The sequence below is a fragment of the Mustela erminea genome, chromosome 16 (genome assembly GCF_009829155.1).
Source record: "Mustela erminea isolate mMusErm1 chromosome 16, mMusErm1.Pri, whole genome shotgun sequence".
Taxonomy (NCBI): domain Eukaryota; kingdom Metazoa; phylum Chordata; class Mammalia; order Carnivora; family Mustelidae; genus Mustela; species Mustela erminea.
Genome location: NC_045629.1, coordinates 43,651,136 through 43,675,319, shown reverse-complemented (window position 1 = coordinate 43,675,319; position 24,184 = coordinate 43,651,136). Strand labels below are relative to the sequence as shown.

At 35.6% G+C, this 24,184-nt stretch overlaps 1 protein-coding gene across 2 annotated transcripts in view; it reads left to right on the top strand.

Moving 5' to 3' along the window:
• Positions 1-24,184, top strand: part of VIRMA (vir like m6A methyltransferase associated) — a 57,352-nt gene that overhangs the window by 14,032 nt on the left and 19,136 nt on the right. For both annotated transcript variants that reach the window (XM_032315796.1, XM_032315795.1), the window contains exons 3-15: positions 410-496; positions 1,566-1,614; positions 3,107-3,275; positions 5,996-6,118; positions 6,685-6,957; positions 8,845-9,985; positions 13,563-14,054; positions 15,074-15,228; positions 17,780-17,862; positions 20,997-21,090; positions 21,224-21,768; positions 22,306-22,541; positions 23,006-23,258. In XM_032315796.1, coding sequence (XP_032171687.1) covers positions 410-496; positions 1,566-1,614; positions 3,107-3,275; positions 5,996-6,118; positions 6,685-6,957; positions 8,845-9,985; positions 13,563-14,054; positions 15,074-15,228; positions 17,780-17,862; positions 20,997-21,090; positions 21,224-21,768; positions 22,306-22,541; positions 23,006-23,258 — 3,700 coding nt within the window. The remainder of the gene's footprint in view (positions 1-409; positions 497-1,565; positions 1,615-3,106; positions 3,276-5,995; positions 6,119-6,684; positions 6,958-8,844; positions 9,986-13,562; positions 14,055-15,073; positions 15,229-17,779; positions 17,863-20,996; positions 21,091-21,223; positions 21,769-22,305; positions 22,542-23,005; positions 23,259-24,184) is intronic.

The window sequence follows — 24,184 nt, the reverse complement described above, 5'->3', positions numbered from 1 at the left end:
AATCAAATTGTAATTATATAACTTGAAGTTAGTTAACTCCTGATTCTTTTTGCTAATGGAAGGGAGTCATGCTATAAAGAATTATAAAATAATTAGATGTGACAATTAGCATTTACCTTTATAATACATTAAAATTAAAAATATTTACATGTATTAGAATGGTCCAAGTAGCAGGCTAAAGATACTTAATTATTAAAATTTCACTTTCAGTAATACGCAAAGTGAAGTTGTCTACTTGAGAATTGGATATGAATAAAATTATGGAAAATATTATAATTAACTATTTTTATATAAATCGTAAGATACAATTTTAGAATTGCTTTCAAATTTGTACTTACTTTGTCTTTTGTTTTAATGTAGGAACTGATTATTGGCAAAGACTGATGTTTCAACTTTGTTTCATTCACAGGGAGACCTCTCCGCACACATTTCAATTAGACTTATTCTTTAACAATGTAAGCAAACCAAGTGCCCCAGTTTTCGATAGGTTGGGAAGGTATGTACCTACCAGGTAATCTCACCAGAAACGCAGGAGTTAGTAGGCAAACCTTTGTATTCTTTAGATAAAAGAGAAGGATTTATTTGACATTCTTAAAGAAATGTCACCTCCTAGGAAGTGCTGAGTTTCTTTACAAAATAAAAATTTAAATGTGAAACATTAGCCATCTTTTGTTTGCTTTTTGTTGGTATATACATTTCTTATACATACCAAATGATTTGATAATAACCTTCTAACTTGGAAAAGAATTGCTTTTAAATTTCTTTAGAAGAATTGTGTAAACACATTGAGAGCTAATAATTTGTGTCTTTCACATCACACGGCTACATAATTTAAAATTCTAGTCATATTTTGTAAAGTGGGAGAATTTTGTTAACAGAAACCCCCATGTTGGATTATCTGATACATGCTTGGTATTATTAAAACCAGTTGTCTTAATATCTGCAAAATAATTGATCATTAAATGAGTTTACTTAGAACTCATTTATAAAATAAAAAATTTAAAAGTGGCTTAAAAATGGAAAAATTTCTATCCCTTTCCAGGAATTAACAGTTTTTTTAGATATTACTTGTTATTTAATTGATCTTTCACTCAGTTATTATTAACTTATATTGGTAATTTAACTTTTTAAAGAAAAAAAACAAAGGGAACCTAGATAATCTGAAGCAGCTAATTTTTAATATTATAGAATGTTTTTCTTATGTCAGTACCTACTTGGTAAAAATAAGTATTTTTCTTTATTTGGTCCCATTATACAATTTTGGAAGGCTATAAGGCTACTTTGGCTAAATACTGGAATTACCTGGGATACATTTTTTTTTTTTTCTTTTAAACCTGGGATGCTTTTTTAAAAAAAGTATTGACACCTATGCCTGTCCCAAACCAGTTAATTGGAATCTGGGGAGTTTGTTTTATACTTGATTAAGTTTTGGGGGGGTATAATTTAAACCTAAAACAATAATCTAGCATTTGGTTTTATTAAAATATAAAGGTTTAGAAAGACTTCTTCATGAACTGTGGTATTCAGTGTTTGAGCCTATATATTTATTCCTACTCTTTTGGCAGCCTGGAATATGATGAGAATACTTCTATCATCTTTAGACCCAACTCAAAGGTAATTGCAGAAGTCAATTTTCATCTTGTTCCTACTGTTTGTTTTCACTTTGATTGAAAGTTTTGATCTAAATGAACCAGTGATGCAGAATATTGGCCTATTTGGTTCTAGTGCTGTAGGATAACATCATTTCTTGTCTGATTCCTCTTGTGTCTAGAAGCTATTTTAAAATGGAGCAAAGACAATGTAATGTTATTGTCTACCCATAAAGCTCTTTCTTCCTCTAATTCTAACGTGAGTCAGGAAGAGGCCAGCATTTGTGCTTTCCCTTCTTTCCTTTAGGTCAGCAAGTTAGGAAGATAACAGGAAGGTAAATTGTTATTAGACACCATTGTGCCTTAGGTTTCTTAACAAATACATATTTTATATCTCTTCCTTTCATATCAGAAGTATGCCTTGTTTCTTGATATACAAAATGCCATTCTGGAAGCATCTAGAAGAGCTAGATCATGGGCAATCAGATATGTAAAAATAATTGTGATCTTATATGGGGACTACTCAGCCTTTTTTTTTTTTTTTTTTGGTGGGGAGGTGTTATTTAATCTTGTGCAGTCTGTTTAGACTAAAAATTATCTTCCTTATCTCTTTATTTGTCTTCCAGTGGGGCTTCTGTTTAGAATCTATTGATCCCTGGGCATTGTCTTTGAGCCTTTCTTCTGGCCCTGAGCTTTCCTTTACCTGGAGTTTGCTAGAGTTAGCAAGGAAAATAATCAGTTCTTTCTTCCTTATTATGCCTTTAGAAGGGGCCCCAGTACTACTTATTACTTCATCTTTACTTTACATGGTTGAATGGAAAGAACTCAGAACAGGGACTCTGGTTTCTAGTTCAGTTTCTTCTACTGACATTCTGATTCTCTTACCTGTGGATAATACTCACTATGGCTACCTGTCATAGTCATTGTGAGAATATGGCAATTACTGTAGATAAGTATTGAAAAACAAAAGAAAATACTGAGGATTGATGGCATTGATAAAGTCTTTGATCTTTTTAGGAGAAAGTTTCTTTGCAAAAACACTTTGTTTAATACTTCTGGTTACCCAGAAGTAGTTTTTAAGTAGTTTAAGTTGGGCATGTGAAAAGAATGCTATAGAATTTTATGGATTTTATAATTCTTCAGACTGGGCACAATTTGTGCTTCTGTGCACTTCCATGACTTCTTTAACTATTGGGGTTTAATTTATTAATTGGCAGTAACTCCCACTTAATTTTGTTCTCATTTCTATTCTCATGATTGAGAATCTGCTTATGCTTTGTAAACAGAGTTGACATATGGTATCAGGGGAGATTGTAGTCTTGAGACAGGTTTATGTATATCAAGTCTGGAGGGCCATATCAAAGCTATGCCTCTGGGTAAATTTCCACCAGTATTGATCTTTGCAGTTTCAGCATACTTTTAAAGACTTCAGTTTAACCACAAAGTAGTTTGAGATCAGTTTACTTTTGGCATATTAAAACATTAACTTGAAAGATACTTTCCTCCCAACAAATTAGGTGAATACCGATGGTTTGGTGTTAAGAGGCTGGTATAATTGTCTTACACTGGCAATATATGGATCAGTGGATAGAGTGATAAGTCATGACAGAGATTCTCCACCTCCACCACCACCACCTCCGCCTCCTCCCCAGCCACAGCCAAGTTTGAAAAGGAATCCAAAACATGGTGAGAATTTTAAATTTGTCTTTGTCAGTGACACTTAGGTTTTTTATAGTAGGAAAAGGTAATTCAACTAGCTCTTTTACCCTTTGAACCATCCTTAAAACTTGAGAAAATAGAAAATAGAAAAAAAGCTTGAGAAAAACTTGTCAGTCTCCCAGTTCTTTCCTATAGGAGTTTCTTTTTATGTTGAAGTGGTTACATTTTATTTTCTTCCTCTAGCTTCCTAGAATGCTTTTTGAATTAACCTGAGGTTTTTAAAATTTAAGACACGTAAATGTAACCCAGTGGTTACTTGTGGTTTAATATTGAAATTATCACCAAAGGAATTAAGGAATAGGGAGTAAGTTTGGTATATATTCTTAGAATACTCGTCTTGATTTTTTTTTTCTAGGTGTGCATTTTAGGTGTGGTTAGATGTCTAAATACAGATTTTTCCCCATTTTTGAGAACTTTTGCTCATTAACTGGAGACAAGAAAAATATCTCTATTAAATTTCAGTGGCTTTCCTTCTATAAAGCAGGCAGCTGGACTCCTGCATCTTTTCTCCTTATTCCAGTATTATTCACCGTACACTGTTGAAATAAGGAGATTCAGGAATACATTTTGAAATTATAATTGAGGTCACTAGGGGGGAGTCTTTTGCTTTACAATGAACATTTTATGAGCTAATAAAATGACCTCCTTTTAAGCATGATTTAATAGTGTGATATGCGCTCTTTGTCTCTGATAGTCACACGCTGTATTTTCTTCTCCTTGCTTTTCAGAGAGGGGAGAGGGCAGAGAGGGAGAAAGAATTTTTTTAAAATTTAAATTTAGTTAATTAACATATATTATTGGTATCTGAGGTAGAGGTCAGTGATTCATGAGTACTTATATAATACCCAGTGTTCATTACATTATGTGCCCTCCTTAATGCCTGTCACTTAGTTACCCCATCTTCCCACCTTCCTGCCCTCTAGCAACCCTCATTTTTTTTCCTATGATTAAGAGTCTCTTATGGTTTGTCTCAGAGGGAGAAAGAATCTTAAGCAGCCTCTCCCAAGCACAGAATCCCATGAGGCCTCCATTCTATGACTCTGAGATCAGGACCTGAGCCAAAACTAAGAGTTGGTTTGCTCAGCTGACTTCACCACCCAGGTGTCCCTTTCATCTCTTCTTAAATCTTACCTATTCAGTGAAGTTAATCTTTATCTTTTCTTTTTTAAAGACTTAGCATTTTAGAGAGAAAGAGAGTAAGAGCATGGGGCAGAGGGTGGGGTAGAGAGAAGGGCGGAGGGAGAGGGAGAGAGAGAATACCAAGCAAACTCCTGCTGAGAGCATGGAGCCTTCCTTACGACATGGGGCTTGTTCTTATGACCCATAAGATCATGACATGAGTGGAAACCAAGAGTCAGATGCTCAATTGACTGAGCCACCCAGACGCCCCATCACTTTTTCTTTTAAGACTTCAGTTTTCTGAGCTCCTTTGTCTTTTTTTTTTTTTTTTTTTTTTAAACAGACTTTGAGCTCCTTGTGGACTGAGAGTATATTTTACTTGCGGTCGTGTTTCTAGTCTTATCACATCCGTCTTAATCACAGTGCCTAACATATATAGTGGCTACTTAGAATCTTTGTTTAATTTACTGACTTGTTTTAAAATTGACACTTGTGGGGCACCTGGGTGGCTCATTGGGTTAATTTAAGCCTCTGCCTTCGGCTCAGGTCATGATCCCAGGGTTCTGGGATTGAGCCCCACATTGGGCTCTCTGCTCAGGAGGGAGCCTGCTTCTCTTCCTCTCTCTCTGCCTACTTCTCTGCCTGCTTGTGATTTCTGCCTGTCAAATAAATAAATAAAATCTTTAAAAAAAATAAAATTGATACTTGTTCTCATATATTTTCTGTATATGAATGTAAGTATGTTTTTAGTTTTTTATCTTGAAATAATTATAGATTCATAGGAGGTTGGAAAGAACTGCATGAGGAGGTCCTATGCAGTCTTTTCCCAGGTTCCCCCACAGATAACATCTTTTACAAGTGTAGAACAATATCAAAACAAATTTCTCTATAGAGCTCGTTCAGATTTCACCAATTGTGTGTGTGTGTGTGTGTGTGTGTGTGTGTGTGTAGCTATATACAGCTTTATGTTTTGTATAGCTTTTCATAACCACCATTACAATCAAGATACTTGATTGTACTATCAAATTATTCTGGTGTTATTCTTTAATAGCTATCTGCATGCCACCCATCCCTAATCTTTGGCACTAATCTATTCTCCAACTCTGTAATTTTATTATTTCATGAATATTACATTAATGGAGTCATGCAGTAGGTATCTTTTTGAGATTGGCTTTTTCCAATCTGCATAATTTCTTTGAAGTTCATCCACTTTTTTATGTGTGTCAATAGTTCATTCTTTTTTGTTGCTGAATAGTATTACATTAGTATGGATATATCAAAGTTTAACCACTGAAGGACACTTAAGTAGTGACTTTTGACTTTTGCAAATAAAGCTGTTATGAACAGCTTTTTGTGTACATCTTCCTGAGGAAAATAAGTCTTCATTTCTCTGGGATAATGCCCAAGAGTATATTTTAGTATGTGGGCAGTCAGAAATTCTAACTTTTGTAATATAAATTAATTAGTAAAATTTGTTAGATGTTGGGAAGGAAAAGTTTATCAATAAATTCTGAAGATGAAAAATTCAAATAATTTGAAAGTTCTTTTTCTATCTCTACTAAAACTAGCTGATGGGGAGAAAGAAGATCAGTTTAATGGAAGCCCCCCAAGACCACAGCCAAGGGGACCAAGAACTCCTCCAGGACCACCTCCACCTGATGATGATGAAGATGATCCCATACCTTTGCCAGGTATGAATAAAATCAGTGCCCCCCCCCAGCCTTGATTAGTGTTTTAGTGCTTTTTGATTAAAGGAAAAAAGTAGATATAGGTAATCAAATTGTAATGAATGCCCCCAACCCTTTTCCTGCGCAGTATTTCCTTATGTTTTTCTGTTGGCAGGTGAACTTATTTTAAAAATTGGTTCATTTATTTGAATCTGTACCAACATTGCTTTGAAAATAAAGTGCTGTAGTAATATGTACAGAAGAGTACCAGTTAAAAATAAGCAGTGTGTATTGGAAGAGTTAATAACCTGTATAATTAATGGCTGAAAAGAAAAAGATTAGTTTCTAGTGTTAGAACATAAAATAGTGTACTTTATTAATTCTCACTGTATAAAATTAAGCAATACATACTCCTAATATTTTTAGAAGGAGGTAATTCTGCCACTTTTTAAAAAAGGGTATTTTTTTTTAAAAGGGTATAGATGAGCTAACTCATCCAAAAGGTCATTAAGTGGCTGCAGTATCCAGTCTGCTACCTCATGTTATTTAAACCATTAAAATAACCTGTCTCTTAAATCTCATTTTTTCAGTGTCTGGTGATAAGGAAGAGGATACTTCTCATAGAGAAGATTACTTTGAACCCATTTCTCCTGATCGGAATTCTGTTCCCCAGGAAGGGCAGTATTCTGATGAAGGAGAGGTAGAAGAAGAACAGCAAGAAGAAGGAGAAGATGATGAAGATGATGTGGATGTAGAGGAAGAAGAGGATGACGATGAGGATGATCGCCATACGGTAGACAGTATCCCTGAGGAAGAAGAAGATGATGAAGAGGAAGATGGTGAAGAGGATGAAGAAGGTGAAGGTGGGTTATATTTATTAGGACTTTTGGGTTTTAGGTACAAGGAATTAACTTGATGTAGCTTTGAGCAATGCAAGAGAATTTAGAGCAAAGGTAAATGGCTTTCAAGAAACTCAAAGGATAGACTGTAGCTGGGCCTCAAGACTTGACTATTTATGTTTATGTTTCACTTTTTTCTCTCTGTCAGCTGTCATTTCCCTGTTCACCCCACAGGTTTAATCTCCTCTTTTTAACCAACTAGCCTGAACTTTCTGGTTGTAGCTCAGTCTTATTTGCATTTTCCTGGAAGAAAGATTGTTTGACTTGCTAAAATATCGGTTGCCCCTTGGTACCATAAGTTTTGGCCAGGGAAGCAAGATCACATTGCAAATACCTGATGATTAGAGATTTGGTGGGCTATTTTCAGAGTAAGGCGTGGTGTTGTAAGCTGGATGGAATTCCTAAAGATATCTGCCACCTAGATATTTTAGCAAAATGCTACATTTTTAGAAGTTCAGGGGGAAAGAATGTCAACTATACAGGTTGTATGACAGCATGATGCAGTCCTTTGACTAGGCTTAATTTTTCCTTTTAAAGCAAGAAGTGAGAGATATTCAAGCCAATTGACTCTTACTTTGTCTAAGAAATAGCATGTAATATTAAAGCATTTATGTAAAATGACATACCCCATATAGCAATAGGGTGCTTGCCCATTGAAAAGCTTAATAGAAACTGCCTTGTTTTTTTCTAAAATAGTGAAGGTGAGGGTGATTCTGCATGAAATTGAAATTAGATTTTGGTATCACAGGGGCCCTTTATAGAATAGGAATAGTTAGGTTAGTGATAATTTTTTAGCTTCTCCTATTCCCAGATTAGCAAATAATATTTTTTATATTTATTGTATTTGACTGGCAAATAGTAGCTAGATTTCAGGCAGGCTGTTTTCTTTAACCCACTGAACCACCCAGGCGCTCCGGGCAGGCTGTTTTCTTAATCATTTTTGTAGAAAGGTGAGACAAAGAGACTAGTTAATTTAGTTTTTAGTAGAAGATATTTGGCCTATACCAGAGTTAGGCCTCTGTAAGCCCATATCTTTTCAGATATGATGAGTATATGGCTAAGGCTAACTTGTTTTGAGCAAAAGAAGTCAAAAGATGGCTGATGCTGGAGGAATACTCTAGAAACATTTCCTTTTTTTACATAGACTGTTATTACTCATGCCAGCTTCCCCACAGCCAGGCAATAGCAATGTTAAAAAGTAAAACCAGGTTTTCTCTCTAATCTAATTTTTGTTTTTAATTAGAGAAAAAGGTTGCACCTGTATAATGATAAGAAAGCTTTGTTTTGGCCCAGCCAAGCATCTTAAGTGAACAACTTTTCCATAAAAATAAAATACAGACCTAGGAAACTGTGTGATAGGTAAATGAAGAGAAATAAAAATTCAGGAATATGAAATTAATGTTAAAAAAAACTTAAAATGTTTTCATTGAAAATATTTGGTTTGGTTTTTGGCATTAATAGTCTTTCCCATCAATTTTTTTTCCATGTTAAAAATGCTTAAAAATACTCTCATGAGGGCAAGGTTAATTTCTTCCCTTTTGAAGATGTATTTTTGTTACTTTATGACATTTCTAATTTTATTTCTGTGAGGAAAAGGTATCTGCAGTAGAGTTAGTTGTAAAGTTGAACAGATAGAAGACTTTGCTTATGAAGTTTCTCATTAATTATTTTATTAGAAATTACAGGATGTTGATAATTGTTGATAAGGTATTGGGGCAGAAATTAATTTTGTTAAAAAATCATTAATTTTTATATTTTTGCCATATTACTAAATAAAATATTTTTTGATTAGATTTTTGGCATTATACAACAGTGATGTAATATTTAAATATCATTTGAACTGATTTTCAGGGGATGATGGTTATGAACAAATTTCCAGTGATGAAGATGGAATTGCTGACTTGGAACGTGAAACCTTTAAGTATCCGAATTTTGATGTTGAATACACTCCTGAAGACTTAGCTTCAGTTCCTCCTATGACATATGATCCATATGACAGGGAGCTTGTACCACTCTTATACTTCAGCTGTCCCTACAAGACTTCTTTTGAAATTGAAATCAGTAGAATGAAAGATCAAGGTCCAGATAAAGAAAATTCAGGGGCAGTGGAAGCTTCAGTGAAGTTAACTGAACTATTAGATTTGTATCAGGAAGATAGAGGTGCAAAATGGGTAACAGCTTTAGAAGAAATTCCAAGTTTAATAATAAAAGGATTAAGTTATTTGCAGTTGAAAAACACAAAACAGGACTCTCTTGGCCAGTTGGTCGACTGGACCATGCAAGCTTTAAATTTACAGGTAGCTCTTCGCCAGCCCATTGCCTTAAATGTCCGACAACTCAAAGCTGGGACCAAATTAGTGTCCTCACTAGCAGAATGTGGGTCTCAGGGAGTCGTGGGATTGCTACAAGCAGGAGTAATCAATGGATTATTTGAGCTTCTGTTTGCTGATCATGTCTCATCGTCCCTTAAGTTAAATGCTTTTAAAGCTTTGGACAGTGTCATTAGTATGACGGAAGGAATGGAAGCTTTTTTAAGAGGTAGGCAGAATGAAAAAAGTGGCTATCAAAAACTCCTGGAGCTCATACTTTTAGATCAGACTGTGAGAGTTGTCACTGCTGGTTCGGCTATTCTTCAGAAGTGCCATTTCTATGAAATCTTGTCAGAGATTAAAAGACTTGGTGACCATTTAGCAGAGAAGACTTCATCTGTTCCTAACCACAGTGAACCTGATCATGATACAGATACTGGACTTGAGAGAACAAACCCAGAATATGAAAATGAGGTAGAGGCTTCAATGGATTTGGATCTTTTGGAATCCTCAAATATAAGTGAAGGGGAAATAGAAAAGCTTATTAATCTCCTAGAAGAAATTTTCCATTTAATGGAAACTGCACCTCACACAATGATCCAGCCACCTGTTAAGTCTTTCCCAACAATGGCACGTATTACTGGACCTCCAGAAAGGGATGATCCATACCCTGTTCTCTTCAGGTAAGACATTTTTGGTTTGGGAAAACACACTTCACAGATCACTGCAGGCAGTTTTATGTGGTTGATTTTTTTTTTTAATTTGTAAGCAGTGCATATCTGTGTAAGGATATTCTGTATTTCAAAGTAGGTTGTAGTGAAATGAGAAGTATACTACTGTGGGAGAGCTATATTTTATTAGCACTTAAAGTAGTAAAAGCATTTTAAGCTAAAGATAGTGATCATCAAAGTCAAGAACACTGCTTGGATAAGCTTGTCTATGAGCAAGAATAAATGAGGAACTGTAGAGTTGTTTCTGGGAAGGTGGTGTGGTACAAGAGGATGGCCCAGGAAAGAGAGAGCTTTTCTGTGTGAACCTGTTTGTATTTTATCTTTCTTAACATTGCAAGTTAAACTTATATTTTACTAATTTAATTTTACAGACCTGGTTAAATATCTTTAAGTTTCAGTTACCACTTATTTATGATCTCTAACTCTGTTATTGTTGTTTTAAGTGGGCCCTATGCTCATTGTGGGGCTTGAACTCACATCTGTGAGATCAAGAGTTGTATGCTCTACCAACTGAGCCAGCCAAATGCCCCTATCTAACTCTATTTGTTGATAGAGTTTTGCCATTATTAAGATCAGTGCCCACAGTAGATTTTTAAATTTTGTTTTAATTTTTGATACTTTTTTTTGCATTTTGCCTGTTAATAATTTTCTAGCTAATGGGAAAAATGACATTTTTAATATGTTATTCCTTATTTCTGTGATTGATTATTGCCTTGATTTGGAGCATACTGCATTAACAGAAAATAGAGTGCTTGTTCATAAAATCTGTATCTATTCATTCCTGTTTTTAACTGAACTGTTAGATCTTGCCTTAGTTTGAGTTCTTTTAAGAACAAAAGATGATAATGCTAGAGCATGGTCTGGTTGGAGATGACATCAAGAGTATAAGTGTGGGGGTTTGGTTTTGAACAGAAGAAAAGAAATCTTTTGTGTGTACAAATATAGATACATTTGTAATATGGAGACCGTAAAGGAGCCAAGGCACTTTGCACTGATCACTTCATTTAAGTAAGAGGTGAGGTCAGACACTGAGGATAAATTAGGGTAGTGACTCTAAGGAGTGGAGTAATGCTTTCAGCCTCTGAAGAGTAACTGGTAATTAAAGGCTTATTAAGTATTATTTTCTCCTCTGTAACTGGAGAAGGTACATTCAGTTATCAGACTTGAGGAAGTAAAGGGCCTTGAATGCTGTGTTAAGGAATTTGGATTTTGTTTTTATTTATTTATTTTTATTTTATTTTTTATCTTTTTAAAAAACATTTTATTTATTTATTTATTTGCCAGAAAAAGAGAAGGAGAGAACACAAGCAGGATGAGTGGCAGGCAGAGGAAGAGGGAGACGCGGGCTTCCTGCTGAGCAGGGAGCCCGATGTGGGGCTCGATCCCAGGACACTGGGATCATAACCTGAGACGAAGGCACTCAACCAACTGAGTCACTTAGGCACCCCTATTTTATTTTTTTTAAAGATTTTACTTATTTCCGTAGAGAGAGAGAGAGAGTGAGCACAAGCAGGAGGAATGGCAGGCAGAGGGAGAAAAGCAGACTCCCTGCTAGGCAAGGAACCTGATTGGGGACTTGATCCCAGGACCTTGAGATCATGACCTGAGCCGAAGGCAGACACTTAACTGATTGAGCCATCCAGGCATCCCTGGATTTTGTTTTTAGAATATGGGAAGATCTTGACTATTTCAGCGTAGTAGATCTGATAGTATCAAAGTAGTATTCTAAAGTTACATGTTGTAAGATGTATTGCAGTGGAAAAGAAGTTGAGTTATTAAGTCAATGAGCCAGCCTAGATTGTACTGTGTTAAGTACTTACCTAATATAGTAGCATTTATAGGCAATGGTGCTAATAGTGAGAGTTTGTGAAAGAGCAGTTACTAGGACTTGGCAACTGGACCTAATAGCTAAGAGAAAGTGAGAAGGAACTAAAAATGTTTTGAGGTTTCTAGCTAGGGTAACTATTAGAACTGGGGTTTTATTGACAGAAACTGGTAAATTAGGAGGGGCAGTGAATTTTGAAAGGAGAAATAATTTTGGATTTTGGAAGGATTAGTTTGAAGTGATGATAAGGCTCTAATGCCCTCTGTGTAAGTCTCCAAGATTACTCTTAGGATTTGCCAATGGGACTCAAAGGACTCAGTACTGTACTCATAACTGTGGTTTTTTACAGCAAAAGGATACAAGGCACAATCAGCAAAGGAAAAGGGTCCATGGGGAGAAACCTGAGGAAACCAGTCAGAGACTCCAGAGTCCTTTTCCAATGGAGTCACATAGGACCTGCTTAATTCCCCCAGCAAAGAATATGTGTGAAATGTTGCCTATAGAATCTCAAATCTGAGTTTATTATTGGAGGATAGCCACATAGGCCCCCAATATCTACTGTGTAACAGAATCCCAGCCTCCCAGAAGGAAAGCAGGTGTTCAGTATAAACCATATTGTTTGCATAAATAGTTGAGGCATAGTCAGTATTTTTATCTGTTGGGTGATGGGAACCCTCCCTCAAATCCAAGTTCTCAGACACTAACCAAGAGCCTGTCTTGTAAGAAGGCGTTCTTAAGAATATAAGTAGTCTGAGGTCTGCAGTGTTAATTATTTTCTGAACACTCCACGAGGTGGTTAAAGATACTCTTTGAGCATAGTAGTCATGGGTTTTTGTCTTCTTGAGGGTTCTGTTTGCCTTAATAGGCAAGAAGTTACTGGGGGATGTTTATTATTCTTAAATAGAAGCCTGAGTTTAAGGAGTAATATAAGAGGCAGTTACGTACTCTGTGATCCCCAATATAGGACATTCTGAAAAAGGCAAAATAGGAAGACAGTAAAAAGATCAGTGATTGCCATGGTTAGGGGAAGGGAGAGGAACAAATGGGTGGAGCATGATATTTTTAGGACAGTGAAAATACTCTATATCATTAGCATTTGTGTCTGTTTTGGGGTCTTGAGTAAGCTCACACTTTTTCTGCTAAGACTATATATGCTAAAAAATGGTTCTTGGGTCTGATAAAAGTGCTGTGTATGGGAGTGTTAATTCTTCAAATTCTAAAAATTGATAATTTGAATTTGTTTTCTCTAGAGGTACCAATTCAGATATACTGCCTATAGTAAATATGAATAAACTTTTTTATAGTATATGTACTGTATTTTTCCTAGGTGCACTAATTCAGATATACTGGTGTAACATGTGTAGAGTAGGACCATAGTGAAAAAGGAACATTTGGTAAGTCGTCTGGAAAGAATACCCAGAATTTGAAGTCATGGTTGCTTCTAGAAAGAGAAGACTTGTTAACGGTTATATGTCAAATATCTGTTGAATGTTAGCTAGAAAAAAGCCTCACATAACTTTTACTTTTACTTGACCCAGTGGAAAGAAGACTTGCTGCCACATTATGTTTTTAGTTAAAGTAGTATATTGCTAAGGGTAAGGATTATGGTCAATAAAATTTTTACACCTCTGCTGTCTAATGAATACTGAGTAAATGAAGAATGTTTTGCACTGATGTCTCACATATTAATTAATTTTTCTACAGGTATCTTCATAGTCATCACTTCTTGGAGTTGGTTACCTTGCTTCTGTCAATTCCAGTAACAAGTGCCCACCCTGGTGTGCTGCAGGCCACAAAAGATGTTTTAAAGTTTCTTGCACAGTCACAGAAGGGTCTTCTTTTTTTTATGTCGGAATATGAAGCCACAAATTTGTTGATCCGAGCTTTGTGTCACCTTTATGATCAAGATGAAGAGGAGGGTCTTCAATCTGATGGTGTTATTGACGATGCATTTGCCTTGTGGCTACAGGACTCAACACAGACATTACAGTGTATTACAGAACTGTTCAGCCATTTTCAGCGTTGCACAGCCAGTGAAGAAACTGACCATTCAGATCTCCTGGGAACCCTTCACAATCTTTATTTGATTACTTTTAATCCTGTGGGAAGATCAGCTGTTGGCCATGTTTTCAGTCTTGAGAAAAATCTCCAAAGTCTTATTACTCTGATGGAGTACTATTCCAAAGAAGCCTTAGGGTAATTTTCTTTTTACTCCTTAAATTTTCTTTCATACTGGAAAACTACATCAGTAAAGGGCTAGTTTCTTAAAAGATGTTGCTTTGAAAGTAAAAATTATTACATTTATTTTTTGACATAATACATAATTTGTTAATTAAGGATTAGAATGATAGAAATTTCTAAAATACAAGATATGTCTGTAAAGCAACAAAATGGATCTTTTAGCAGCTTCTTCCAGTTTCCCCTGGATGTTGACTAGATTACAGCTGTAGAACCCTTGCTAATTTGTGTGTAGGGGAATCCTAAGACACCATAATGTATATTTGCAGAGTAATGAGGACTATCTAGCTATCTTGAATTTTCCCTCATGTTTAAACTATGTTGCTCTGGTTTCAGAAGTACTGTGACTAAATGGGGGCAGGGGATTTAGAATGCCTAGTTTTTAATAGCTGCCCGGTAGGGCAGAGGATTGATGTTTAGTGTCTGAGGAGATAAACATGCTCTTCCTAGCTCATGTCATACAAAACAGTGACATCCAGGTAACTGGCCTTACAATAGGGTCTTGATATGACTCCTTGGGGGAACAAAGGAGGTCTTTTGGGGGAACCATGAAAGGCAGTGGCTTCCATACATAGCTCTACCTCAGCAGTTTTAAGGTAGAAGACAGTGATGATGGCAGTAGTTTGATTCATGACACTTACTCCTGCTTATCAAGAGTGAACAAACATTTTAAAGGAGACCATTGAAGTATACTTCCGAATCTTTCATTGCTAATGAAGTATACTTATTAATATTTCATTTTTCTTCTGAGCTTAAAAGAATTTCACTTTGCATTGTGATGCCTATGCTTCATTTATATACTATTAAGTAGTGTTTTCAACTGAATTGGAGGTGTTTCTTGTCTTCAGGGAGTTAGTTACGTTTCATTGTAAAATTCCTTGGTTTTTTTCTTTAAAGCCAAATAGAAAAAAATGTTTAAACTGTTCCTGGAAAAATTGTTTTCATACCAAAAACTTTAAAACCTTATTTTGTTTCAGTGATTCCAAGTCTAAGAAGTCAGTAGCTTATAATTATGCATGCATACTTATTTTGGTGGTGGTTCAGTCTTCCAGTGATGTCCAAATGCTAGAACAGCATGCAGCATCTCTCTTGAAGCTTTGTAAAGCAGATGAAAATAATGCTAAATTACAAGGTATGGTACTTGAAGTTATTTAAGCATTTATGATATATGAAGGGAAAAAAGCCTTTGAACATATAAATTCTGAATACAATTTAGAAATCCATTTGTCATTGGTTAACATATATATGCTATCGTCAAAAGTGAAGGATAATGAATATGAACACTATTTTCTAAAGTATATAAATATAAATATGTTGAATGAAGTTTATGGCAAACCTTATATTAGTAGTCATGAAGAATTGAAGGTATCTAATCACAGTTTTTTAAATTTTGTTTTGGTTTTTTTCTAACCTTACTAAGTAAAAAATTTGATAACATTGAGTGAATATTGTAAATATTCTTTTCTTTTTCTTTTTTTTTATTTTTCTGGGAGAGCCTGTAAGTGGGGAGGGGTGGTGGGGGAGAGACAGAAGAAGAGGGAAAGAATCTTTTTGTTTTTTTATTATTTATTTATTTATCTGACAGAGATCACAAGTAGGCAGAGAGGCAGGCAGAGAGAGAAGAAGGGTAGCAGGCTTCCTGCGGAGCAGAGAGCCTGATGTGAGGCTCAATCCCAGGACCCTGAGATCATGACCTGAGCCAAAGGCAGAGGCTTTAACCTACTGAGCCACCCAGGCGCCCCGAGGGAAAGAATCTTGAGCAGAGTCCCACTAAGTGCAGAGCTGGAGGGAGAGGCTCGATTTCATAACGCTGATATCCTGACTGAGCCAAAATCAAGAATTGAATGCTTAACCGACTGAGCCACTCAGGTGCCCCTGACTTTTTTCTTTTTAATCTTAAATTTTATGTGCGATACCACCAGTAAAAGTATGAGTTAAACTCAACCTCTCATGAAGGAAATAGGTTTTTTTCCCTGTAGTGTGCCTTTATAAAAGGAGGACACACAGCATCTTCAAAGATATCAATTCTTTACTACTTATTCTGGGTGATGGGTACACATAATTGTTTTATTATTTTTCTTGTATCTTTCAGTGGGGCAATATATGCTGTATATATGAAAGAGTTAACTTAAAAACACACTTGAAAAATACTCAGACATACATAGTTGTAATCCTCATGGAGAACTGTAGAACCGAGGAGAGACATGACTATATTTCACTTTCCTTTAGTTATTCCTGAAAAGTGTCAGGAACTGGCATATCACTTTTTTTTTTTTTTTTTTAAAGATTTTATTTATTTGACAGAGACACAGCGAGAGAGGGAACACAAGCAGGGGGAGTGGGAGAGGGAGAAGCAGGCTTCCCGCCGAGCAGGAACCCTGATGCAGGCCTCTATCCCAGGACCCTGGGATCATGACCTGAGCTGAAGGCACCCAGGCACCCGAGGCATATCACTTTTTCTTTTTTTAATTTTAAGACTTTATTTATTTATTTATTTGAGAGAGGAGAAGGTCAGAGGGAGAAGCAGATTCCCCGCAGAGCTGGGAGCCTGATGTGGGATTCGATCCTGGGACTCCAAGATCATGACCTGAGCCGAAGGCAGTGGCTTAACCAACTGAGCCACCCAGGCGCCCAGCATATCACTTTTTTACATTAGAATGCTTTTCTTAAAATAGTTTTGGTAATAAAGTATGGGTGTTATAGCATAGCTTCTAGTTGATTTTTTTTTTCCTATGTTATTCCACTCAGTTTTCTTTTTTTAAAATATAGTTGACACACAATGTACATTAGTTTCAGTCATACAGCATAGGGATTCCACAATTATATACAGTTATGGTATGCTCACCTAAGTACAGCTACCATGTCACCATACAGTACTGTTATACCATTGACTATATTTCCTATGCTGTACCTTTCATCCCCATGACTTACTCATTCTGTAAGTGGAAACCTTTACCTCCTACTCCCCTTCACCCATTTTGCTCATTTTTCCATACCCCTCCCCTCTGGCAACCACCAGTTCTCTATATATTTATGAGTCTGTTTCTACTTTTTTTGATTGTTCGTTTTTTTCTAGTAGAGTTTTGAATTCAGTTGTGGTAAATGGTATATTTCATTTGTGATTGTTTTCTAAGCAAAGTTTGTTATTTTGGGATGATAGTGATTGCTTTTAATTTTATAAAGGTAAATTAGGAAATTGGCAAAATTTAAAATTCCTGCTAAGACAAATATCACTCAGCCAACCTCCCTCTCATGGGACTGATCCTGTTAGAAATTAATAAATTTTGTGCATGTTTTTTTTGGGGTGCGGGAAGTGGCAGCAGCATTAGGTAAATAAACACTTTTATTATGTTAGTTTATAAGTAGTCAGTTTTATACACTTTTTTTAATGTTGTAAGTTGATGGTCCTGTTTAAGCGTGAAAACACTTAAGTGTTTAGAAACCAAGTAACTAAGAATGGTCACTTCTTATTTCTAAGCCTGTAATGAAAGGTAGCCCATTTACATTTCACTTTAAGGCTTGTTTAGAGAATTAGACATAAGTTTATCCCTGTATGAAGTTTAGGTTATTGAGATCAATATGAATCTGATAATATTCTTTGGAAAAGAATACCTTTACTTCCTTTGTTATAAAGACTTTTTATTTTAAAATATTATATTATGAATGACGTTTTTGTTTTTAAGAACTTGGCAAGTGGCTTGAACCTCTGAAAAACCTTAGATTTGAAATTAACTGCATCCCAAACCTAATTGAATATGTTAAACAGGTAAGTAAAACCTAAAAGTGCCTTGACTTTTTTTTTTTTTAAGACTGTTTTATTTTAGAGAGCCTACACACATGAGCATGAGGAGAGGAGAGAGAGAGAAGCAGACTCCCCACTGCATGGGGAGCGTGGTGTAGGCTCCATATCATGACCTAAGCTGAAACGAAGTCAGATACTTCAACAGATGAGCCACCCAGGCACCCCTAAAAGTGCCTTCATTTTATGGAACTGTGTGGCTCCAAATATAGTAATATTGCATTAAATCATTTATGTAGATAATGCAGTAATTTTTAAGTGTACTTGATTGATTTGCTAGACGTTGTGGTACAGATTGGTATGTGTGGTGGAGTGTATGTGTGAATACACTTGCGTACAACCCTGTGTACTCTACTGCTTCCACTACCAGATCTCTATTTTTTTTTCTCAAATTGGAGTAATAACACCTACCATTTTGATGATCTTTACAACAGCCTTTTTTTTTTTTTTAAGATTTTATTTATTCATTTGTCAGAAAGAGAGAGAGAAAGCACACAAACAGGCAGAGAGGCAGGCAGAGGCGGAGAGAGAAGCAGGCTCCCTGCTGAGCAAGGAGCCCGATGCGGGACTCGATCCCAGAACTCTGGGATCATGACCTGAGCCGAAGGCAGTGGCTTAACCCACTGAGCCACCCAGGCATCCCTACAATATCCTTTTAAAGTTAAATGCTTTGATAATTTGACATATAATTGTATCAGTTAAACCCTAGTGAAAAAGAACTTCCTTCAGAATTTAGGTGAAAATCAACAAGAGTCAATTTTAGATAATTACAATGGGAGCTAGTTCTAATTTTTTTTGTTGTTTTTTTAAAAGATTTTATTTATTTAACAGAGAGCATAAGCCGGGGGAGTGGCAGGCAGAGGGAGAAGGAGAAGCAGGCTCCCCTGCAGAACAGGGAGCCCGATGTGGGGCTCGAACCCAGGACCTGGGATCATGACCTGAACTGAAGGCAGTCTCTTAACCAGCTGAGCCACCCAGATGCCCCCTAGTTCTAAATTTGTTAATTTGGGATAGTCACATCTACAAATAGTCATAAAAGTTGAAAATCCTGTATCATAATAGTACATTTGAAAAATTCATGTACAATTCAAGTAATTAGTAATTTAAAAATTCATCAAAACTGTTGCATTGTTAATTAGTTTTAAAAGTTAGTGTAGCATAGGAAGAAGGACTAAAGGTGATCATAGGTGCGTACAAAATTTTAAGCTAGAGAGAATTGGACCTTGAATTATTTCCTCTTTCATTTAACAGATGAGCTGTGTGTATTCGTTTGTGTGTGTGTGTAACACATCTTGGTTTTGGAGTTGAAATGTGTATTATTAAAATAGCGACCAAGTACTCTTTGGATTTATGTGCTTTAGATTTTTCTTTACTGACTTGTCGGCCCTTATCTTCTCTTTTTACTCCATCTTTCCTAAGAGTACTTTTACCTCCTGTGGTGCCATTATATTCTTATGTGTTGCTTACTCTGTGCCTCAGATGTCATCTAGAGTTTCTCATATATTCATCTTTTATTTGGCAAAAGTACACTAGATCCTATAAATTTATTTTTTTTTTATTTTTTTATTTTTATTTTTATTTTTTTTTAAAGATTTTATTTATTTATTTGACAGAGAGAAATCACAAGTAGATGGAGAGGCAGGCAGAGAGAGAGAGAGAGGGAAGCAGGCTCCCTGCTGAGCAGAGAGCCCGACGCGGGACTCGATCCCAGGACCCTGAGATCATGACCCGAGCTGAAGGCAGCGGCTTAACCCACTGAGCCACCCAGGCGCCCTAGATCCTATAAATTTAGATGGTCATATGTTCAGGGTACTTGTGCATGGTCAGAAGAATGTATAAGGTGTCCAATAAAGATTATGTGCTTGGGTAAAAGTTTTTAACCAATAAAAAATTTAGCTCCCAAAATTTAAATTACATGCTGTAATTTAAGAGTTTTGATTTTTATGTAAATGATTATCTATTAATTATAGTTAATAATAAGTGATTCTCATTCTAAGATATACCAAAAATAGTTGATCTGAGATTGAAACTTCTCACTGTGCTCCATGCTGCTTTATGTAACTTGTGGAATTGTGGAAAGACAGCAAGGAAGAAATTAGAAAAAATGTATAGGGGAAAGGAATTTTCTTCTTTTTCTTTTTAAGTTTCTCCTCTGGGGGTTAGGAGCTGTAATAGTAACATTTAAAAATGTTCTTTCTTTCTTTTTTTTTTTTCCTAAATATTTTATTTATTTATTTGAGAGAGAGAGTGGGGGAGAGCATAGAGGAAGAGTGAGAAGGAGAAGCAGACTCCCCACTGAGCAGAGAGCCTGATGTGGGACTTGATCCCAGGACCCTGACCTGAGCCCAAGGCAGATGCTTAACCAACTGGCCACCCAGGCGCCCCTAAAATGTTACTCCTTCAGAATTTTTTCAAAACCGTCTGTGCCACTCTGTGGAAACTACAAAAACAAAGAAACTTAAACAACTATTTGTTGTCGGGAAACGTAGCATAGGCAGGTGCTAAGGACTTAGACAACTCTATTTCTTTTTCCTTTAACCATGCCCTAACTGGTCATCACAACTAGATTCCTGTTGTGGCGGTACTTGTGTATCTGCATTCGAGTGCATGTTATGTAGTGCTAAAACATTCCCTTTTGCCTCCTCAGTTTTTAAAGAGGTTTTGTATCCACAGGGCTTTGTAAAATCAGTCATTGCTTCATTTTTTGGGGGGAGGGTATATAGAAAGTATATGAAAAAGAACGATTTTAAATTCTTTTATTTTTATTTTAAAATTTTTAAACATCTATTTTAAATTCTTAATACAGGGTGTCTCATTCATTTTTGTATTCATTCATTTTGTACTCATTCATTTGTTACTTTCATTTTAATCTGTACTTTTTAATACACTTGAACTTTGCAGTTAATTGATTTTATAAAATAACTTTTATAAAAACTTCATTAGCTTTATTCATGTTTTAAATTTATTTGGGAAACTTAAAATGGTGTAAGTGCTTAACATGAAGCTCATATTTTTAGTTAATGCCTTCTTGGGAATTTTTTTCTTGATTCATATCCAAACATCAAGAAATTAAACTTTTCTGTTCATTTTTATTTTTCAAGAATATTGATAATTTGATGACCCCGGAAGGAGTTGGCCTTACCACTGCCTTGCGTGTTCTCTGTAATGTGGCATGTCCACCACCTCCTGTTGAAGGTAATATGCCTATTATACTTTAAAAACTATTTTTAAAGTTTAGTATAACTGCTGTTAAATAAAATATTCAAAAATCTTAACTGATTATTAACATGTAAGTAATTAGTTTTTTCTCCCCTTATCCTATATAAAGGTCAACAGAAAGACCTGAAATGGAATCTTGCCGTTATTCAGCTTTTTTCTGCTGAAGGAATGGACACCTTTATTCGGGTTCTACAAAAATTGAACAGTATTCTGACTCAGCCTTGGAGGCTCCATGTCAACATGGGGACTACCCTTCACAGAGTTACTACTATTTCAATGGCTCGCTGCACGCTCACTCTTCTTAAAACTATGTTAACGGAGCTCCTGAGAGGTGGATCCTTTGAGTTTAAGGACATGCGTGTTCCTTCAGCACTTGTGACTTTACACATGCTCCTGTGCTCTATCCCTCTCTCAGGTCGTTTGGATAGTGATGAACAGAAAATTCAAAATGATATCATTGATATCTTACTGACTTTTACACAAGGAGTTAATGAAAAACTCACAATCTCAGAAGAGACTCTGGCCAATAATACTTGGTCTTTAATGTTAAAAGAAGTTCTTTCTTCAATCTTGAAGGTTCCTGAAGGATTTTTTTCTGGACTCATACTACTTTCAGAGCTGCTGCCTCTACCATTGCCCATGCAAACAACTCAGGTATCACTTCCATATAACATGCATCTTATAAATGACTGCAGTAACACTTTTAAAAAAGCCGATGATTTTGTTATTAAAAAAAAAAAAAAACAAAACCCACAACCCTCATCCCCTTCCCCTAAAAAAGACATAAAATAACTGGATGAGGGTGAGATAAAACTGAAGCAAGTTGGTCATTAAAGAAATATGGGGGCAACATTTTGAATAAATTTTTGTTAATGTGAATTTTATTATGCTGTTCTGTATACTTGTACTTTTGTTATTTTTAAATCCTTTTTTTCCCTTTATCATGTGTTAGAATTTGCCATTAACTAAGTTGGTTCACCAATGGACTCTGCACTACTGACTGCTAACCTGAGAACAATAAGATTTTCTAGATGCATTGAATTCAAGCAAATGTTTAATTGTATAATAGAAGAATGTTTTAAGCATGTAGTAAAGATGTTCTTTTCATAACAGTTCTTCCTGAACAGTTTTTGTGACTATAAATAAATATTAAAAAAATCTACGTACACACACAATATACTTTTTTAACAGGTTATTGAGCCACATGATATATCAGTGGCACTCAACACCCGAAAATTGTGGAGCATGCACCTTCATGTTCAAGCAAAGTTGCTCCAAGAAATAGTTCGCTCTTTCTCTGGCACAACCTGCCAGCCCATTCAACATATGTTACGGCGTATTTGTGTTCAATTGTGTGACCTTGCCTCACCAACTGCACTTCTGATTATGAGAACTGTGTTGGATTTGATTGTAGAAGACTTGCAAAGGTATTTTCATTTTGCATTAAAAATTTTTTCCTCAAGTTATTCTTGACACAGATACATCTTTTTCACTTAGAATTTGGAAACCAGGGTTTAGAATGCTCAGATAATATATATTACATATAAATATATACATATACATGTATATTTATGTGTGTATGTATATTAATATATGTAGATTAATTAGAAAACTATTTCATGTGCAAGATACCTTGAAAGTCTTGATTTTGGGTGTTTGAAAGGTGATCTATAAAATACTCTGATTTAAAAAAAGATACTGAAATCTGAATATATAAAACTTTACAGTAATTGTGAAATTCCAGAGAAGTCATTATATCCAAGGGATGAAATGTTTTATACAAGACTTTATACAAGATTTGTATCATGATATGTGTTGAAAAATAAATATTAGTTAAATAATGCGCTAAAAGTAAGAATTTTGTTTACTAAATGTATTGATTTTATTTCAGCACTTCAGAAGATAAAGAAAAACAGTATACTAGCCAAACCACCAGGTTGCTTGCTCTTCTTGATGCTCTGGCTTCACACAAAGCTTGTAAATTAGCTATTTTGCATCTAATTAATGGAACTATTAAAGGTGACGAAAGATATGCAGAGATATTCCAGGATCTGTTAGCTTTGGTGCGGTCTCCTGGAGACAGTGTTATTCGCCAACAGTGTGTTGAATATATCACATCCATTTTGCAGTCTCTCTGTGATCAGGTATTTATGGTTATCTTATAAATTCTGTGTGTTTGTGTGTGGTTTAAAAGCTTCTCTTGATAATAAGTCTTGGCTGTGAATACAGAGATCTCATATATTTTACTAACCCTGTTGTTTAGGGAGATCAGTTTGACTAGTGAACCAACCATAAAATAGTTTGGTGCTTCATAGCTTTCTTTGGGTTTGTACTTCTCAGGTTTCTCTGAGGTCTCTTTATCTTCATGAGATTGCATCCTTATTGGCTACTGAATTCTTTGGGGTTGGTTATGTCTGGTATTTGCATTTTCCTTTCACTTATACAGTTTCATTCTTGAATTCTATAGCTTTGTGATTGGTTGAATTAATAATACCATGTTCTCTTGTTTGGACAACTTTTGAAGGTATCAGAGATGACTACAATTTTGGTATGTTTTAGACTACTCTGCATAGAGATGTTCACTAAAAGGAGTAGTATCTCTGCCTGTCTATGTTACTGATTTCCAGTTTATAATTCCATGAGTTAATGATAATTGTTTTAACTTTTAAAAAGTCCATTGTGATTGAGATCTTTGAAGATTTTTTTCTTTTTTCTTTTTTTTTTTTTAAGATTTTATTTATTTTAGAAAGCTTACCCACAAGTAGGGAGGGGGCAAGGGGAAGGGAGAGGGAAAGGGAGAGAATCTCAAGCAGACTCTGGGCCAAGTGTGGAGCCCAATATGGGGCTCAGCGTGAGGCTTGATCCGAAAACTCCAGGATCACCACCTGAACCGAAACCCAAGAGTCAGTTGCTTAACTGACTGAGACACCCAGGTGCCCAAGATCAAGATTTCTGTACATGTTGGTACTTTCGCTTATCATAATGCTCCTGCTGTCTAATCATCAGATGTCATTTTTTTCAGACAGAATATTTTTAAAAAAATATTTTATTTATTTGACAGAGAGATCAC